The sequence below is a fragment of the Ictalurus furcatus genome, chromosome 12 (genome assembly GCF_023375685.1).
Source record: "Ictalurus furcatus strain D&B chromosome 12, Billie_1.0, whole genome shotgun sequence".
NCBI lineage: Eukaryota > Metazoa > Chordata > Actinopteri > Siluriformes > Ictaluridae > Ictalurus > Ictalurus furcatus.
The window spans coordinates 6,414,821-6,431,244 of record NC_071266.1 but is presented as its reverse complement, the minus strand read 5'-3'; the positions used below and the strand labels follow the sequence as shown (position 1 = coordinate 6,431,244).

The 16,424-nt window shown below is 39.2% G+C and overlaps 1 protein-coding gene and 2 non-coding genes across 3 annotated transcripts in view; 2 read left to right on the top strand and 1 right to left on the bottom strand.

Moving 5' to 3' along the window:
• The window catches only part of prkcaa (protein kinase C, alpha, a), a 193,874-nt gene that overhangs the window by 24,899 nt on the left and 152,551 nt on the right, over positions 1-16,424 (bottom strand). The window contains exons 11-15 of the mRNA XM_053637310.1: positions 15,716-15,807; positions 14,507-14,569; positions 12,199-12,337; positions 5,341-5,421; positions 796-903 (exon numbers count right to left, since the gene is read on the bottom strand). Of these exons, the coding sequence (XP_053493285.1) occupies positions 796-903; positions 5,341-5,421; positions 12,199-12,337; positions 14,507-14,569; positions 15,716-15,807 (483 nt within the window). The remainder of the gene's footprint in view (positions 1-795; positions 904-5,340; positions 5,422-12,198; positions 12,338-14,506; positions 14,570-15,715; positions 15,808-16,424) is intronic.
• trnay-gua (transfer RNA tyrosine (anticodon GUA)) lies at positions 3,134-3,221 on the top strand. The gene is given in 2 exon segments: positions 3,134-3,170; positions 3,186-3,221. It is a non-coding gene; the product is annotated as a tRNA-Tyr (tRNA).
• Positions 4,131-4,218, top strand: trnay-gua (transfer RNA tyrosine (anticodon GUA)). Its single transcript is given in 2 exon segments — positions 4,131-4,167; positions 4,183-4,218. It is a non-coding gene; the product is annotated as a tRNA-Tyr (tRNA).

Here is a 16,424-nt window from a genome sequence, read left to right as displayed (position 1 = left end):
GTGGCGAGAGAGAGCGAGAGAGAGAGAGAGTTCTTCTGAGAGGTGGAAAATGAAGGGTGTGATGAAGGAGGTGTAGAGAACCAAGGTTTTTGACACTCTAACCCCTGGGCTCTGAGTCTTTCAGCTTGTCATACTGAGGCACTCACCTCCTGAATGTTTACCTGACAACTCACAACTTACACGTTCTTGGCACTAATGCGGAGGTGACAACATTACTCAGAAGAAAATCCTAGCAGGCAGAGAGAACAACACACACAAAAAAAAACAACCTTATGGATAGACGGGACGGCTCCATGCGGACAGCACGAGCGATAAAATGTATTGATTGAACTGATATTTAAGTGCAATCTGCAGAAATGTACGGACTTATCACGGCGGAGTTAGAAAAATTCATCACTATACTCGTGTAATAATCTACTTATATTGTATGCATTTAATTCTGGTCCTGCTGACAACACAGAAAGAACCCAATGCAGAGAATCTGATATATGCTGAGCTGCCAGTTTTTTTCTTTTTTAAATATACAGTATACAGTACAAACAGTCTTTGGCAATTTTATCAAGATTAATTTCCATATAGGTCAAACTGTAGGTATATAACTACTGACCGCAGACCATTTGTTAGCCCTTCTCGGCATGTTCACAAAAATCTCAAGACAATCTAGAAACTGTGGTTTTGTGACTTGTGTTCCCTCTGAACATAAAAACGTGAGGTGAGCATTACAGGTGGCTGTCTGCACACTCACTCAAGAAAGAATAAAGCAAAATACATATCTATGTGTATAGTTGTGCTCACCCCTTTGCAGATGGACACAGCCTCTTTGGACAAGGCTTTAGGGTAGGACACGTTGTGCTCCATGATGGATTGGAAGAGCTCGTCCTCATCTTCACCATCAAACGGTGGCTGAAAAAGGACAAAAACAAACCAGTTGTAAAAAAAGAAAACAGCCACAACGTTGGTGCAGCAATGCAAATCCATTTTAAGATAAGATAGAATAGAAATTGCAAATTGCATGTAGCATGAGAGGAATACAACACCTGCTTCTACATGAAAATAATCAACTCCAGGGGGTTACCATCACAGCACCCCTTTGATGAATCATTTCCTCTAAATTAGCACTAGTCATGTTTTATTACTTGCATAAAAATAACTTAAAATCACTAATTATAACTACGACAATACATGAACATACCATTAAAATAATACACACATGCACACCTTGTAAACATTCCCGCTGTCCTTTTTATCGAGACTTTAACAAAAGGCTTCGTGGTTCAGAAGAGAGACATTACGGGTGTGTGTGTGTGTGTGTGTGTGTGTGAGCACTGATGTCTCAAACAATGAAAGGTGATGTGGAGGTTATTAGGCAGAGCAGCATTCATTCTAAAAATAGCCAAACTCACAAGCTGTGCCAGATTTAGCTCTTCGTTTATAGAAGTAATCAATAAAAACTATTGATTAGGTATACAGCATTGTACGGGCACCAAAAATAGTTAACGAAGCAAAATTTGAACCCTGCTCTGGCTGACTTCCTCTCTGCCACGTAATGGAGGTTGAGACGAATGCAATTGCAGTTAAGAGCTTTAATGAAGTTTATAATATCCAGAGGGCAAGGCAAAAGACATAAACAAAGACAGGCAGTGGTCAGGCGATCAAGCAAACAGGCTAGAGAAGGTAAGGCAGAAATCAACGTCAAAGGCAAAGCAGAATCGAAACCAGAATAGACAAAACAATGGAACAGCTTGGTAATATACAGCGACTATGGCAAATGAACGTATTTTTTCATGAAGACCTTGTGAATGAGCAGTCTCTTAAGTAGTGTGGTGATTAGGAACAGGTGTGTGTGTGATTAGTCCTCGGGAGAAGGTGAAGTGTCTGTATGTTCCATTGGGAGTTGTAGTTGTTGGCCATGTTTGTAGTTCCTGGTGCATTCTGGGAAATGGAGTCAATACTTTGCCATGACATGACACTCTCGTCTGGGCCCAGGAAGAAGTCACACCGACTGAGCTTCTTAGTTTTAATATTCAGAAAGCATAGTATATATGCACACAGAAATATTGATAAAGAATGATAAATGACAATTGGAACAGGTCACAGACAAAATCAGAAAATCTATTACGTAGGTTCGAGTGATATAAGAACTAAAGACGTCTATTCTATTCAGAGGCAAAGAAGAAGAAGAAGAACCGAGAGAGAGAGAGTGAGGGTAAAAGGCGAGGTGATTAGGAATGGTCGAAACAACACATTCCAAGAACACAAAACGATTCTGTTTCCGGTACATCGTAACAAACTAGACACTTTCAGAATTGAGACACAGAGACCATGCTATGAAACTTATCAGACACACTCGATAGAGATTACAAGGCTGTTTGTAAATTCTGCATCAAATCAAAGAGTTCTTGAAGATAATGTGAGGCCAACTGTCTGAAAGTTGAAGTTGAACCAAAAGTGGACATTTCAACAGCATAATGATCCTAAGCACTCTCACAAATCCACCAAGATATGTCTCAAAAAGAAAAAAATGGAGGGTTATGGAATGGCCTAGTCAAAGCCCTGATTTGAATCCCATTGAAATGTTGGGGGGGGGGGTTGAAATGGGCAGTATATTTACAATACATTTACATTTATTCATTTAGCAGACGCTTTTGTCCAAAGAGACTTACAAATGAAGAAACACAAGCGAAGCGATCCACCAAGAGAACAAGGAATTGAGAATATGGCACTGGACTTGAACTGCACTGGGGTTTTACCTGTGTAAGTTGAAGCCTGCTATGAACCTGTGTCTTAATGCAGAGAAAACTCTATTCAGATGAGCAAGAAAGCACCTTGGCATTCATCAAACAAGCTCATGCCAAACAAATCTTCCATCCTAGGAAATTGCTTTGACGTAAAGGAAGTCATCTGAATGTGTACACGTAAACTTGGAAATGCTCTATTTACTTAATTGAAGTAAATGTATTGAAGAGGTCCAGAAACATGAGAATATAAACATGGACAAACACGTTTATAGGCTCCAGAAAAAACAGTCTAGCGTTTCCTTAAATCACTTTGCCGCGTTGCTTGTAAAGAGCATTTTCAAATGGATAATTGGTCTCGTTTGCTAGCTCACTTATCAACAGTAACTTTTGCCATTCCTTCGATAGCTCAGTTGGTAGAGCGGAGGACTGTAGGTACTTATAGTGGTTATCCTTAGGTCGCTGGTTCGATTCCGGCTCGGAGGATGGCTCTCTCTGTGTGAGTTGCCAATTTTTTTAAAACGTTAATTTGGCCAGAGGTGAGCAAAGCACAATTCCCTGACCAGATATCAAACCCGGGCCGCGGCGGTGAGAGCGCCGAATCCTAACCACTAGACAACCAGGGACGAGAACCAAGAAAGTGGTGGCCTCTACACTGGCCATGCTGGCCCTTGTCTACCACCAAACGCTCCTACAAAAGGCATGTGAGCGTCAGCACTGGACCGTGGCGCAATAAGATGGTGGCTTGGTCTGATGAATCACGTTTTCTTATACATAATGTATGGCTTAGGGTTAGGGTTAGAAAAGGCTTGAAAAGACGCTTGGCCAAGGAGTTGCACTTAAGCCTTGTCTTATGCTCCATTCCTGTTAAGGCTTGTAAAGACTGTTGGCACTTTGGAAATGATCAAAACATAAATGAGCCAAGGAATTGCACTTAAGCCTTGTCTCATGCACCATTGCTATGATGCGCAAGAGAACATGGCACTGGACTTGACCTGCACTGGGGTTTTACCTGTGCAAGTTGAAGCCTGCTATGAACCTGTGTCTTAATGCAGAGAAAACTCTATTCAGATGAGCAAGAAAGCACCTTGGCATTCATCAAACAAGCTCGTGCCAAACAAATCTTCCATCCTAGGAAATTGCTTTGACGTAAAGGAAGTTATCCGAATGTGTACACGCAAACTTGGAAATGCTCTATTTACTTAATTGAAGTAAATGTATTGAAGAGGTCCAGAAACATGAGAATATAAACATGGACAAACACGTTTATAGGCTCCAGAAAAAACAGTCTAGCGTTTCCTTAAATCACTTTGCCGCGTTGCTTGTAAAGAGCATTTTCAAATGGATAATTGGTCTCGTTTGCTAGCTCACTTATCAACAGTAACTTTTGCCATTCCTTCGATAGCTCAGTTGGTAGAGCGGAGGACTGTAGGTACTTATAGTGGTTATCCTTAGGTCGCTGGTTCGATTCCGGCTCGAAGGATGGCTTTCTCTGTGTGAGTTGCCATTTTTTTTTAAATGTTAATTTGGCCAGAGGTGAGCAAAACACAATACCCTGACCGGGAATCAAACCCGCATAAGCCTTGTCTTATGCTCCATTCCTGTTAAGGCTTGTAAAGACTGTTGGCACTTTGGAAATGATCAAAACATAAATGAGCCACTTAAGCCTTGTCTCATGCTCCATTCATTCCACCACTGAGGGACAGTTAGTTTGAAGGTTCTGGAAAGGGACCTTGAGCCACGCTGAGTAGGCACTACTAAGCGTCGGTCGTTAACCGACTGCATGCAAGAAAACCGTCAAACATCTTGAAACTGAAAGAATATTGCATGGAAGAGTGGTCAAAAATTCCAGCAAGCCTGGTGGACAATTATGCAAAACGCCCGCAAAAGGTTATCTCTGCTAAAGGGGGCAATACTTCTGAGGCCAAGGGTGTACTTACTTTTTTCACAGAAGAATATCACATCTACTGATATTTCTCTTGAATAAATGATTGAAAATAGCCCTGCCTGACATCACCTACATCCAAAATACACCTGCTCAATCTCACCTACACCCAAACAGCCCTGCCCTGCATCACCTACACCTAAAATAGCCCTGCCCAATTTCACCTTCACCAAAATAAAGTTACCTTAATCTACACCCAAAATAACCAAAATTGGCAACATCACTTACACCTTAAATAGCCTTGTTCAACTTAGAAAGGAATTAGGCAAAAAAAAGAAATTAAGTTTTGTATTCACCACAGGCATCATGGATAATATTGAAGCTCATTATTAAAATAAGTTGACAGTGGTTTTATAATTGGCAATTAGTCTTGTGGATGTGTTTCTTGTGCGACTCATTTACCATGCAGTGATCTGTCATCTCGGTTTAATTTAAAATGTTAGTGTTTGATTTGAGATATTATTACCAGCATGCATAAAGTGCAAGAATGTAATGTATACAGTGAGAGATTTGAAATAAACTTCGCTTCATGAATAAATGAGTCTGTTATAAAATGGGGTAATAAACCTCCGCCAAACACTTCTTCCTCTGTAATGAACATGACTACAGTGACTGCAAGGTGGTGACTGGCTCTTCTGTGATGTTGAAATTTTGTCCCACCTGTCCAGCCAACATCTCGTACAGCAGCACACCATACGCCCACCAATCCACAGAGCGACCGTATGGCTGGTACGCGATGATCTACACACACAAAAGAAGAGAAGGGTCAGAATGTGTATGTGAGTAAGGCTTCATTAATTTTTTTAAAACATTCACTTATTTAGAAACTGGAAAAATATATTTCCTTACACACATGCCTATATAGATTTTCATGTGATTGTTAATAGCACTCATCTTCTTTGCTGTATATGCTACTAGTTAGTGTTTAGCAGCACTCTTTCTGCCAAGAGTTGGCACAAAGAGGCTCTTATTTCGATTCCACCATCTGCTCTAGCACACAATCACACATTTACAGCTCTGTTTAAAGGTCTTATGCATTCTGTAAAGCAAAGATCATTTCAAAAATAATCAAATAAAAGATACATGTATAAAAATAGACTATAGAGAGCTGTGAACAGGAAGAAAAAAAAAACTACACAATCTGACATGAAAACACTTAGATAACGCTTAGATTAACTCTCTTAGATACGCGGTTGTGCAGACTAATAAGGAAATTGGATGGTAAGATTTTTGAAGCATCTTGGAGAACCTGACACGGTTCTTCTGGAGAACATGGCTGCTACGCTTATATTGGTTCTGCAGATGATAAAGACAGCCTCCATTATGATTTTTAACTGAAAGTTCTCTATTACTTAATGTGTTACTTTCTTTAAGTTTTTCTGAAACGTTTTTTTTTTCCAGGAATACAGAAACCTTGTACCTTTGTACCCTTAGTTTATGTCGCCTACATGGTGATATGAATGTAGTGTAAATGTAATATGTTTTAAGGTACTTAACTAGATTTTAAGGACCACTTTTGTACCTTTTACAGTAACATGCACATTTCCAGGTAAAAGATACACACTAAATGTACTGACCAGTTTATTAGACACTACTACCTAGTAGGTCCATCTTGTAGGCATACAGTTAGAGGTTATAGCTCATCTTTTTCCTCACACAGAGTGTCAACCATTCTCTGAACCTTCATTGGTGACAATTTCTGACCACAGACCTGCCACTGGCTGGATATTATTGGTTGGGTGACCGTTGAGTGACATTAAGGTGTTTGGTACATCTGATTCCCCCACTTTCTTGTGCAGAATATCAGTAATTGTATAGGTACACATGTATGACCTGTATGGTAGGGAGGCCTGTGTGTAGCAACATCAACGTAAGCCTATTATATAGCTGTGTGATCAATTTTCACATCTCTGCACTGGCAACCAGTTCATTACAGGATAGACTTCAACATGAAGCAGTAAAGGGCACTGGACCTAAATGTCGTTACACAACCCCAGTAGAACAACATGGACTGGTCATCTAATAGTGTCCAGATTTAAAACAAAACATGCTGAGGGTCCCCACCTACGCTTTCCACAGCTGGACCCAACTCACAGAAAAACTGATATGTTTCCAGACTTTGTTCTTTCTGCTTTCTGAAGCCTTTGATTAAAACCCCAGGCTCCGCACTACAGTCCTGTTTCTGTTGCGTTTTTCCTTTCTAATCATTGTGACTTCTTTTTATCGTTGTCTTTCATCATATTTTTATGTATTTATGTTTTATGTGTTTATGCTTTATAATGTCCTGCATGTTTTATGTAAAACTCACCATAAACTTCCCTCACCATTAATGTCTGCTTTTCCTGCTTGCCATTTAAATGTTCTGGGCTTTCAGCCAGAGCGCAACTAGTAGCTTTGTAAGCCTCTGAAAGCACAGCAAATGTCCATTTTTTTAGCCAGTGATGGCAATTATCCAACTGGACTCAGCAGATGCTCATCTGTCACACTTGGTTTAGACACTTTTTAGGCAAGTCATGCTTTCACGATGAAATGCTTTGTGTCTCGCAGCCAAAATACCTGCATTGAGACCATCCTCAAGGTTTAACAAGGTTAACATGGGAAATGTACAATGTGGAGTATCTAGTCAGCTGGTCAGCATACTAGAGCTATAAACTGTGAAGAAACATTTTAATAGTAAGTAAGATAGTATGTGCGTAAATACAGATTTTCTGACGGCCACAGGATATTATTTTTAATTTAGACAATCACAGATATTTGTTAGCTTGAGTACAGCAAATAGGGCAGTTAGTACTCTCCTTCAAGTGTGTTTAGATGCTTAGTGTCTATATACGTATACTGTAAGTAGCAGGTGGCTGCCTTCAAATGCCTTTGGAGTGCTCACACTGGCAGGAAGTTATTCTTTTTCAGGTGAAAAGATTTTTTCATGTGTGGAAAAATGTTGGCGGTGCAACAAAGTTCAGCGCAGTTTAACTTTGACATCATGATAATCTGCATAATGTGGTGACTACCAGACAGTGGGACTGAAGATGCTTCATTTTTTTTTCCACACCATCCTTCTTTTTCTGGCTCCTATTAGAGTTAAATTGGAGAAGAAAATTGAATGGTGCAATTTATTGCTTCATATACTGCGCATTCAACTATAAAATAAAATCATAAGCCGTAGAGAAATGTCTCTGAAGCTGTAGGCATTAGTGTGCTACGTGAGGTGAAATAATTGATAACTGACATCTTACTGTCCATGTGGCAAATTAGTCCTGGCTGATTAGAGTGTTAACTGGCTTTTTATTACGAACTTACCATTGTGTCATATGTTTTCTGCAATAAAGACCATGGTGTGGTCTATGAGTGCATCGAAAATTTGACAGTGTGGTTTACAAAAAATATCGGCACTTCATAAAACAGGAGTAAAACATATTATACATATAAAAAATAACACATGCATTGTGTAATATTTCAGCTTTTAAATAAATAGGTATTCTACATACTAACTAGAACATTTTTTTGTCCTTAAAGTCCAGGTTTCATGAGTGGCACCCCAAAAAAGTAATATTTGATGATGACTTAAATTAATATGTGGTGAAGAATAATAGCAGAGTCTCTTCCTGTAACGTCGAGCAATGTGGGACAACACTTGGACCATTTAAAAAAATGATTTATGTTATATAATATATATAACAATTTATTCGAGTCAGATCACAGATTTCACAGGAGGCTAAGATGACCAGTGCAAAATATTAAAACCATGGCCTTCAATCATTTTTGAGTTGATTTGGAAAAATATTTTGGGGTCAGTATCGTACTGAAAGAATAATCTATGGCCAAGTTTTAACCTCCAAGTAGAGGCAATCAAGATTTGAGCTGTAGTATCCTGGCATTACAGAATGTATGGTGTATGGCAGAACTCATGATGCCATTTAAAATGTCCCATCCAGGGTGTATCCCCACCTCGTGCCCAGTATTCTGGATCCGCTACAATGTGGACCCGGCCTGATAAATGAATAAACGGATTCTGGTCATTTGTATGACGGGTGCCAATATTAATGGAGGACACTGAATGGTCATAGGGGTGTATGATTGTATACTGATGCAGTCAGAGGTGTTCGCAAGATTATTCTTCTGTCACTCCACCATACAATGTTATAATGCATATTAAAGGGGTTGGAATAGATCTTTGTCTCTGTGTGATAAATTATTTCGCTAATTACACACATTTTTTGTGTTTATGGATTCAGGACCTTCAGAAGTGGCATTGCTAACACTCTATTAACCATTCATATAGCTTTAGAAGCACCATTCCTTCTAGATCCAGGGCTATTTTTTTTAGTTTTGAGTTGCCTTTACCTAAGGCCACAGTGCTCTGAACAAGACGGGGGAAGACCAGACAGACACAAATAGAGTGTACAGAGTGTTCCTCAAGGACTCAGTGGAAGAAGATTGATGTTCTGCTCAGCCTCAGGTCTTGTCCATCTGTCAGAAAGAGAACTGCTCAAGGAAGAGAACACCGTGACATCCATACGGGACATGTTTCAATGTGCTGAATGGAAATTTCTGGTATATCAGCGCTATAATGATGGCGTGTCACACGTCCAAGGTCACGCTTTGAACCCACATCAGCGTTTTCTTGTCAGAAAACAGCATATTGATATTGTAACATATCATGGTTGAGGAAGTCATCATGATGCAGCCTTTCAAACCAATACATATGCACGACTGTTAGCTCCATTACTGAGTGTGTTAAATTGGTAGTCGCTCTATTGGACATAATCCTATGTGACACGCGATGACCTTCCTGTCAAGATGCTGCTGGACATGTGTGTGCGTAGTGTGTGGGAGACAGCGAACAAAAGGGAACGCGACGAAGAGTGTGGTCGAAGGGAAGGGAAAATTCTAAGAAAATGTTCTTTGAGTGCTCAGAGAAAAATAATACTTGCATTACCTTAGATTCGGTCCTGCTCGTGTTAAAAATGGCCTGACATACCCAAGCCTTCGATTAATGTTTTATAATAAACCTGCAAAATCTCTCATGACTGTATTTATCAGGCTATAATTCACACTGGCGTATAAGATGCACGTCCCGTAAATCTGTTTGCTTAGATAAAAAAAAAAAAACCCATCAATAATGTACACCTTGCATTATACTCTAGGCAGTGCAGGCACTACAGTACATGGACTAGCAGGGCTATTTAGAAACAAAACAAACATAAAAATAAAGCTCAATTTCTGGTACCCATATCATCATATTTGCTTATTTGTTAACAAACAGTTTAAAGTGGATTGTTTTAAACGACAGCGCCACCAATGGTTGCATGTAAGGATGCACAGAATGGTATAAAGTTGGGGCTTATTTCCTTCTATTCCAGACTGTAGATTTGCACGGCCTATTGCTGGCATGTCGAGTCAAGGGTTTCCACTTAGTGAAGCGCTCCCTAGATTTTGAAACGAATTTATTTAATCCCACTTTGCTGATACATTCATAAGTTGTTATCAACAGTAATTGAGAAGCAACGTGAAATACAGTAGCAGGTGTGAAAACATGAACAAAGTGAATTACTTTCTTGATAACTGATTTTTCAGTGCCTTTGGAGGAGAAAATAGAAGTCTCTAAATAGACTAAACATATAGTACATTGTCCATTCAATGTACAAATTACATGAAGGGACAAACAGCCATTACTGTCCATAGGCATTGAAAATATACCGAACCCTGCTATCTAGATATAATCAGTTTGGGGAAAGTGTACATAGTGAAATTCCACTAACCAGGAGCATATTTTTCATTATTTTAATATAATAATAATAATAATAATAATAATAATAATGTACAGTACAGCTCATCACTCTCTACGCTCTTAATAAGATACATCTTCTCCTTTAGGGTCGTTGGATTAACATTGCACCAATGATGTATACAGGACACAACACCAGCTAGAGAGAGAGAAAAAATATTCGTATAGTCCGGAAAACACGACAGAAAATTGCTGAAACCACATCTTTTCAAATCAATACCAAACCATGTCGGGATTAGACTTTTCACATAAAATGCATCCTAAGGGAAATTCAAAATGAGAGAGAAAACGGAATCTGCAGGACCTGAGCACACAACCGCCGTCATGTTTCTTTCTCGTTCCCTTACCCAGAATTCCATATGGCTCACATGGCTAGAAAGCAACACAGAGCAGCAAATTAAGTGTGTTTATGTTCTGTCACACTAACAACATGTGACAGTTCTGGATCTTACCACTCAGGATAATATGGGGGTGGCTGAATGTAGGTTTTTGTGTACATCACTGTGATGAAGGGCGCTAGGCAAAAACAACCACGCCGTATAGTAGTGTATGATGAAATAAACATTATTCAGAGATGTATGTTTGTATGCACTCTGATGTTGATGTGATTGGGTTTATATTTTGGAGGTGTGGATTGCAGAACCTCTGCAAGCCTTTGGTATCATCTTACCCATAAAACGCCTTCTCCACAGTATATCACGACGCAGGCATGCTTGTGTGCAAGAATAAATTAACCTCCACAGTCACATAGGCCACATCTCCTTCACTGAGACTGACAGCGAATAAATACATATAGCAAATCAAATAATCTTCAGTTCACTTGATTATGATAAACATGAAAGACAATGCCAGAGGCTTGTGTGTGTGTGTGTGTGTGTGTGCGAGTGAGTGAGTGAGTGAGTGAGTGAGTGCAGGTCAGAGAGAATATGTGTAGAGACAAAGTTTGAGCGTGTTTGTGTCTTTATCATGTGTGTCTGTCAGTGTGGATAAAGATCATCACTGAGAGGCATCTGAGGTTGAAAAAACAGAGGTAGGTCATTCACTTACTCACTCACTCATTCTTTCACTAATTCCCCCACTGTCTTCCTTACTCACTCACTCAAATGCCTACTCATTCTCTCACTTGCTCACCCATTCACTTACTCACTCAATCCCTCACTCACTCACTCATACACTCAATCACTAACTCACTCCCTTACCTACTCACTCACTCACTCAAATGCCTACTCATTCTCTCACTTGCTCACCCATTCACTCACTCCCATACCTACTCATTCTCTCACTTGCTCACTCATTCACTCACTCCCGTACCTACTCATTCTCTCACTTGCTCACTCATTCACTCACTCCCGTACCTACTCATTCTCTCACTTGCTCACTCATTCACTCACTCCCGTACCTACTCATTCTCTCACTTGCTCACTCATTCACTCACTCATGTGAAGTGCAGTGTGTATTTTTTTTTTGTAATACACCAAAGGCCAGTACGAAGTACAAGGAGCACTACAGGATACATACCATCTTTCCATGCCTACACTATTTTTGAGATTTAAGATTTTTGAGAAAATATAGAAAAACTAAACTATTCTAAACCCCACATCTGTCCCCTACATTAGGATTTGGTTAAGGCACATCATTTTAGTTACCCAGCTAGTTTACAACAATGTAGAACATGTCAATGATTTGAGAAACACAGTACCGAAGAGGTGTTTTGCGACACCTCAGTCCCTCACCTCTGGGGCGATGTAGTCGGGTGTTCCACAGAAGGTGCGTGTTGATACCCCGTTGTATATGTTCTCCTTACACATGCCAAAGTCCGCAATCTTAATGTGTCCCTCAGCATCCAGCATCACGTTGTCTAGCTTCAGGTCTCTGAAAGAACACACACATACAGAGTCATTTCATATGACAGGATGTGATGCAATGCAGCTCATCTGTATTTTTATGATTCTACTAATCGTAATCCATGTTAGTGGTAAAGACTAAAAGTGTTTGTGAAATAAATGTTTACTCATGTTACCTAGCTGGCCACAAACATATTAGCCATAAACATTTATGAACATAACTTATTACGGAAATGTACGAATGACTTAAAAACCCTCTTAGAAATCCGGTCAGATTGTCGCATGATAGCTAACTAGCTACCCTAGCAGTGATGACTATGAAAATTTATGAACATGCCATGAAAATCCTCTAAGAAATCATTTCAGTTTGTCTCATTATAGATAATTAGCCAGCATTACCAGAAAAGCTTATGGCAATTTATGAATATGACGTAAATTCTTCTCAGTAATCCTGTCACTGTCTTGTAATAGCAAACTAGCTAGCACTAGCAGTGACGATTATGAAAACGTATGAACATGATTTGAAAATCCTCTCAAAAATCCTGCCTCTCAGAACTCTTGTCAGACTGTCGCATGATATGATAGCGAACTAGCTACAAATACCACTGAAAATGATGGAAACTTATTATTATTTGTTAAATTCCTCTCAGAAATCCTGTCTGACTATCTCACGTTAGCTACCTAGCTAGTAATAGCACTGTTCAACAATGAAAACGTATGAATATGATTTGAAAATCCTCTCAAAAATCTTGCCTAACTAGCTATCATTAGCAGTAAAGACTGAAAATTTATGAACATTACTTAAATTCCTCTGAAAAATCCTGTGAGACTGTATCATGATAGTTAACTAGCTAGCATTAGCAGTGATTATTATGGAAACGTATGAATAACTTACAGAATCCTCTCAGAAATCTTGTCAGACTGTTTCCAGTGACCAATACCAGCTAAGATGATAGAAATGTATGAATATGACTTAAATTTCTCTCATTAATCCTGCCAGACTGTCTCATTATAGCTAAATAGTGACCAATAGCAGTAAAGACTGAAAATGTGTTATTACGGATTAAATTTATATTTATTACATTTATTTTTAAATATCCAGTTCTTCTCAGAAATCTCGCCAGGTTGTCTCATGATTAATAACATTACCAGAAAAGATTATAGACTTGTATTAACCCTGCTGACAAAAACAATAGAAACCCTTCATAGAAATTGTAATGGCTTTAATGGTTATAATTGGAATTGGATTGGTTTTAATGGAAACTGTAATAGTCCCTGTGGGTCTCTACAGGTAATTTGTTGCCTTCTATTGGTGGCATGTCATGTCATTAACATGCCACCATTGTTAATGGTTTTAATGGTTAGCTGATGGTTTGTAATGGTATTCGTAGTGGAAACTATTAGAATTTGTATGATGGTTTCTATTTATTATTTTTTTTTCCAGCAGGGGAATATTCCTTAAATTCCCTTCAATAATCCTGTCCTACTGTCTCATGAGAGCTTTTGTATAGTTGCGAATTTAAATACCTGGACTTTCTTACAGGCCTTGACTGATTATGCCTCTGCTGTAAAAAGATAGAGTGCATAAAGGACATCCAATGTGCATCTGCTAAAAGGCTTAATAAATCCATCTCTCTCTCACTCTCTCTCTCTCTCTGGCCATGTAAAGGCAAACGGTCATATATTTGCTGATGGCTGTGTGTAACTGGGTGTTTATGCGTGCTCTATTTCCCTAGGACTGCAGATGGGAATTAAAGAGAGCTGAAATGAGCAGAACAGCTGTAAGAATAGGAGACACAGATCAGATGAGTTCAGGTGAACCCTTATACACTTACACACACACACACACACAATGCTACAGCATTGTAGCTGGAGATAAGGGCACTAGAGTTAGAGATGCATTACTGCCACAAATAAGGCACAGGGAATTTGACTTAGAGACAGACAGTACTGTAGGTAGTACTGGAACTGGTGGCAGGGGGTATTAAAATCACGCACAGCCATGGAGATTAGGGGTTTTTGTGTCTTTCACCCATACATACCCAGAATTTGATACAAAAAGGTTGTTTCTTTATTTACACACACAACAAAATGCAGCTTTTATTTGACGCATTGTAGCTTAGCTACAATAATATTCAATTTGGTCTTGAAAAAAACCATACAGTAGTAACACATGACTGTGTGCATGCTTTGTCACCTGTATATTATTCCCTTCTTGTGCAAGAAGAACAGCCCGACAGCGATCTCTGCTGCGTAAAACCTGTAATGACAGACACAACGCTGGTATCTCATTCTGTTCGTGCGCACACTTCAACAAGAGCAGCAATCATCCACAGCTTTTCTGCAAAGCATGACCTGAGGTAATCACGGCCAATCAGCAGCCTTCATGACAGAAGTTAGAATACGACACGTTCCCCATTTAAACAAATAATTATTACTCATGGCTTGCTTTGTAAAGATGCTGGACCAGCGAGCTGGAATCATTTTTAACAAGTTCTGACTGGACTACTGATGAGACTAAGACATGTTAATGACGTTCAGATATGAACATGAGAAATCCAGCAAAAGATCCCGTTTACTTCTTGTTAAATGAATACGGAGGATCCTGGAATTAAAACACATGTATTCCGCCAGTCAAGAGTTTTTGTACAACGTATATTTCAGCTTTTTTTTTTTTTTTTCTTTTGCTTAAATCACAAAATTTCTAAATCTAACCAATGAATAGGTATTACTATAAGTGAATCAAGAAATAATTATTATGAATATTCAATGTTTATAATCGAGAAATGTTATGCATTTTACTGGAACAATCTACTCTAACCAGGACTCTGAAAAAGCCAAAGTCGGTTTATAGGCCACAGGCTTAAAACTTTCACTCTTCAAGTCCACCTTCCACTCATGTAATGTTTATTTAGGATATTAGAGCAAGCAGTTCATAAGTTCCACACAGATTTAGATTTAGATTTCCTCATTGAATTACTCTTCGGGTATCATTTTGCTAGATCTGCGAGAAGAATAGTGTTTAAACAGCAATGAAACTCTAGGTGTTCAAAAACCCGATCGCTCAAGAGGTCTGAGACTCTTTTTAGTCAGAGGTCATTTTGACAAGTGTAAATACATTTAAACCCATTCGATAATCACTCTCTCAGTCACGCATGGACCTCCCTGGCAGCCATAAAGTTAGCACGGAAGATATGGACATTATTAAACATCCGTCTTCTTCTATAGAGTCCTTCGTCACGTTGCCATGCAACATTCTGTCTTTTGATACAACAATAATATTTGGAATAGAACTGGAAATGAGGAACAATACAAAGTTGGTGGGCAAGTGATTTGTATAGTACACGCAGTACATATATTTACATGCAGGCGTAAATGGGATCAATAAGTCAAACACATAGCTTACACTGCCTGAGGTTCCTTAAATTTGCCCACTTGCTGAATGTGATACATGAGGTCACCACCATTCACGTACTCCATCACAAAATACAGACGGTCCTAGAAAGAGAAAGAGAAAGAGAAAGAGAGAAGGAATCATCTTCATCTATCGCAGTGGCAGTGAAGGCTTGGCTGAGACCAGCTGTTAATGGGAGGAGGACTAGCGGAGAACGAGTGTGGTAATGAACGAATGGGTGCACCTGTGTGTGTGGTTACTAATGCAGTGTATTTATAGGCTGATTGTCTGTACATAGATCTGTACTCTTTTTGCTCTTTCAATGCTTTCTGTCAAATAAATAAATAAATAAACAAATAATCTTAACTACATAATTCACACACCAACTTTACTCCTCCCTTCCCCATCATGCTTAACCTCCCCCTCCCCCCCCCCCCACACACACACATATGATTATAGTGCTTATTATGGAAGGAAATTATAGACCTTTCTGGATGCCCTTATTCTTCACAATCCTCTCGAGAAACGTTGAAAAAAAAAAATCCAAATCCAAATCAAGATGCCTACATTGAGAGCTTATTTTAATCGCGGACATTTCACAGAGGTAAAATGGGCTTTTCAAAAACAATTTGGCAGAGGAGAGGTTTGTTTAGGAGAGACCGGGCATCATCATCATGCTTTAATTTAGAGCTAAGCTGAAGCCTGCAGTGAGTGACAGATG